We start from the raw sequence: 3756 nt of genomic DNA, 5'->3' as shown, positions 1-3756 counted from the left end.
TGGATAGAGCTAGAAAACACCATTTTGAGTGAGGTAACCCAGACACAGAAAGACAATTAACACATGTACTCACTTATAGATGGTTTTTAAACATAAAGCAAAGAAAACCAGCCCACAAATCACAATTCCAGAGTACCTAGACAACAATGCGGACCCTACGAGAGACATACATAGATATAATCTACATGGGAAGTAGAAAAAGACAAGATCTCCTGAGTAAATTGGGAGCATGGGGACCTTGGGAGAGGGTTGAATAGGAGGGGAGAGGCAGGGAGGGGAGCAGAGAAAAATGTAGAGCTCAATAAAAATCAATTAAAAAAAGAACTAATGGAGTCCCAGAAGAAAGATACTAATCCTTCACCAAAAGTCCTCTTCTCAATACCAACGCCTTGACAAAAGATACAAAAACTAGGGCATTCTGTGTCATCTTCCACAAAGCCCTGGGACATGGACACAGTGGCTCATCTGGAACACACATACTGACTGGCCACTTACTATGTGCTGGCATTTGATACATGACACCTTATTTGTTTTTAAAGCAAATCCATGAAGTACTTACTGCAACCTAGTTTAAGGATAGAGATGTTAGATATCTCACCAAAGGGATACACGAGTAAATGTTGCAGATGAGAACTGCTTCCTGGGATTCTGAGTCCACAGCTGAGAATCATCTCAGTTTACTGCTCAAATATTTAAAACAATGATGCAATTATGGGGAAGGGGCATCTTTATGTGCATTTGTGTGTGTGCATGCTCATATGTGGACAGGAGCACATTCATGTAGAGACCAAAAGACAATCTCCCTTGTCACTTTCCAGGCACCATCTACCTTGTTTTCTGAGCTAGGTCAATTACGAGCTTGCATTTTGCCCAGTAGGCGATGCTGGCTGTCTAATCCTCTGTACTGGCTTTTTAACCTGAGTTCTTGAAATCTTACTCAGACCCTAACGCTTGCACGGCAGGCACTTTATTGACTGGGTCATCTCCTTGCCCCTTTTGTTTTTAGCCCCATGTAATGTCCAGCCCTTCATGCATGTGTAACCACTTGTCCATGGCATCTGTAATGTCATTATTAACCCAGGTCTGCCTCTTGTCCTTGTGGTCTGTGGGAGACATGACTGTAACTAACACCTGGAACAGCTCTGTGACCATGTTCATCTTCTTGGGCTTCTCAGACCACCCAGAACTCCAAATCTTCCTCTTTCTGACTTTCCTGGGCATCTATCTTGTGACCTTGACCTGGAACCTCGTGCTCATCTTTCTGATCAGAGGTGATACCCGTTTGCACACACCCATGTACTTCTTCCTCAGCAACTTATCCTTCATTGACATCTGCTACTCGTCCTCTGTAGCTCCCAAGATGCTCTCTGATTTCTTTCTAGAGCAGAAGACTATCTCGTTCTGGGGATGTGCGGCTCAGTTCTTCTTCTTTGTCGGTTTGGGCCTAACCGAATGCTTCCTACTAACAGCAATGGCCTATGACAGATATGCTGCTATCTCTAATCCCCTGCTGTACACCACCATCATGCCCCAGGGTCTCTGCCTGCGCATGGTGGCTGGGGCATATTTTGGTGGCTTCATGAGTTCTTTTATTCAGGCCAGTTCCATATTCCAGCTCCACTATTGCGGGCCAAATGTTATCAACCACTTCTTCTGTGACCTCCCACCAATCCTGGCACTTTCTTGCTCCAGCACACTCCTCAGCCAAGTGGTGAATTTCTGTGTTGTGATCGTGGTTGGAGGGACATCGTTCATCATTCTCCTGGTCTCCTACAGTTACATAGTGTCTGCGGTCTTGAAGATCCACTCTGTGGAAGGCCGGTGGAAAGCCTTCCACACGTGCGCCTCACACCTCATGGCTGTGACCATGCTGTTTGGGACAGCACTTTTCGTGTATCTGCGGCCCAGCTCCAGCTATTCATTAAGCAGAGACAAGGTAGTGTCTGTCTTCTACTCTCTGGTGATTCCCATGCTGAACCCTCTCATCTACAGTATGAGGAACAAAGAGGTCAAAGATGCCCTGTGGAAGGTGATAGAGAAAAAGAAAGTGCTTTCTAGCTTGTGAGTGGAAGCAGACTCCTCCACTCTGCTGGAGGTGCACACAACCCATGGCACCACCTCCCACCTCTCCTCCCTTAGGCAAGAAAGATGTTCAGTGGTCATGTCTGAAAATGAACTATAAAAAATGATGCCTGAGAAAGTACAGGGAGAGACCACTGGAATTGGGCAACATTTAGGGGGCTCTGTGAAAACCTAGTGCAGTGGAAACGTCCCTGGAATCTACAAGGGTGACCAGAGCAATGACTACTAATAATGGGGGATAGGAAGTCTGGACTGGCCATCTTTTGTAACCAGGCAAGGCTTCCTGAGGTGGGATTGGAACACTCAGCCACAAAACCTTTGACATACAATCTGTCCTGCCTGCAAGATATGCTGGGTCAATGGTGGTGCAGAATTTGAGCGAGCAGTCAACCAATGGCTGGTCTAACTAGAGGCCCATAGCACATGAGGAAGCTCATGCCCAGCACTGCCTGAATGACCGGGAACCGGAGGCTGCATAAGAAAAGAGTCAATGAAATGATCCCTAATGATATTCTGTTATACTCACAGACCAGAGCCTAGCCCAGTCATCATCAGAGAAACTTCATCCAGCAACTGATGGGAACAGATGCAGAGACCTACAGCCAAACATTAGAAGGAGTTCAGGGAACCCAGCAGAAGAGGGGGAGGAAGAACTGTAGGAACAAGAGGGGTCAGGAATATCAGGAGAACACAGCCCACAGAATCAACTAAGCAGGGATCTTAGGGGCTCACAGAAATTGAAGCAGCAGTCATGGAGCCAGAGTTGGTCTGCAGTAGGTCTTCTAAATATGCTTGTTTAGTTTGGTGCACTTATGAGACTCCTAACAGTGGGGGCAAGAGGGATCTCTGACTCTTTTTCCTGCTTCTGTGACCCTTTTCCTCCTACTAGGTTGACTCATCCAGCCTTGATATGAGAGTTTGTGCCTAGTTTTGCTGTACATTGTTATGCTATGTTCGGCTGATGTCCCTGGGAGGGCTGCTCTTTCCTAAAGAGAAACAGAAGAGAAGCAGATCTTATGGAGAAGGGGGTGTTGGGAGGAGTGGAGAGAGGAGAAACTTGTGGTCAGGATGTATTGTATAAAAGAAGAAGAATAAAGAAAAAGAAAATGAAAATGAGGCCCTTCCCATCAGATGTTTTTCATGCTCACTTGCCTATTGAGTTCACCAATCAAAACAAAGGTGAAAGAAATTTCTTCTTAAAAACAACTTTTATCTGGGCATGGTAGTCCACTTGTTTTATCCCTACACTCGGGAGGCAAAAACAGGCAGATCTCTGTAAGCTGATGCTACTCTGGTCTCCATAAAGAGTTCCAAGTCAGTCAGGGTTCTATAGTGAGATGCTATATCAAAAAACTATAATAAGGTATTTTTATAATAACTGTGACAACTATTATAACACAAACGTTATTTAATCCAGTGTGGGCTACAATGCTTTGGTTATATCACATTATGTGTAGGCTGCAAAATGAAGAACAAGATCGCATCAGGAACCCCAACCTGCTCAGCATCACACCAGAAACAAGGGCAGAACTCTGATACAGGTGCAGAGCTTCTGGCAGTTGCTTCTACCAGATGGCAGGATTTGAAGAGATCTGTTATGCATAGGTTAGATAAATTATAAGGGGAAATCTACTCCATTAAACAGGATCTTCTCGTTGGATTCCCCTTTGACTG

The 3756-nt window shown here is 45.2% G+C and overlaps 1 protein-coding gene across 1 annotated transcript; it reads left to right on the top strand.

Moving 5' to 3' along the window:
* The first annotated feature begins 1114 nt into the window (after positions 1-1114).
* Or5a1 (olfactory receptor family 5 subfamily A member 1) lies at positions 1115-2065 on the top strand. Its single transcript, XM_075975009.1, has one exon. It carries the CDS (start codon positions 1115-1117, stop codon positions 2063-2065), a length of 951 nt encoding a protein of 316 aa, XP_075831124.1.
* The last annotated feature ends 1691 nt before the right edge of the window (positions 2066-3756 follow it).

The sequence above is a fragment of the Microtus pennsylvanicus genome, chromosome 5 (assembly GCF_037038515.1).
Source record: "Microtus pennsylvanicus isolate mMicPen1 chromosome 5, mMicPen1.hap1, whole genome shotgun sequence".
NCBI classification, from domain to species: Eukaryota; Metazoa; Chordata; class Mammalia; order Rodentia; family Cricetidae; genus Microtus; species Microtus pennsylvanicus.
This window is presented reverse-complemented; position numbering and strand designations above follow the sequence as displayed.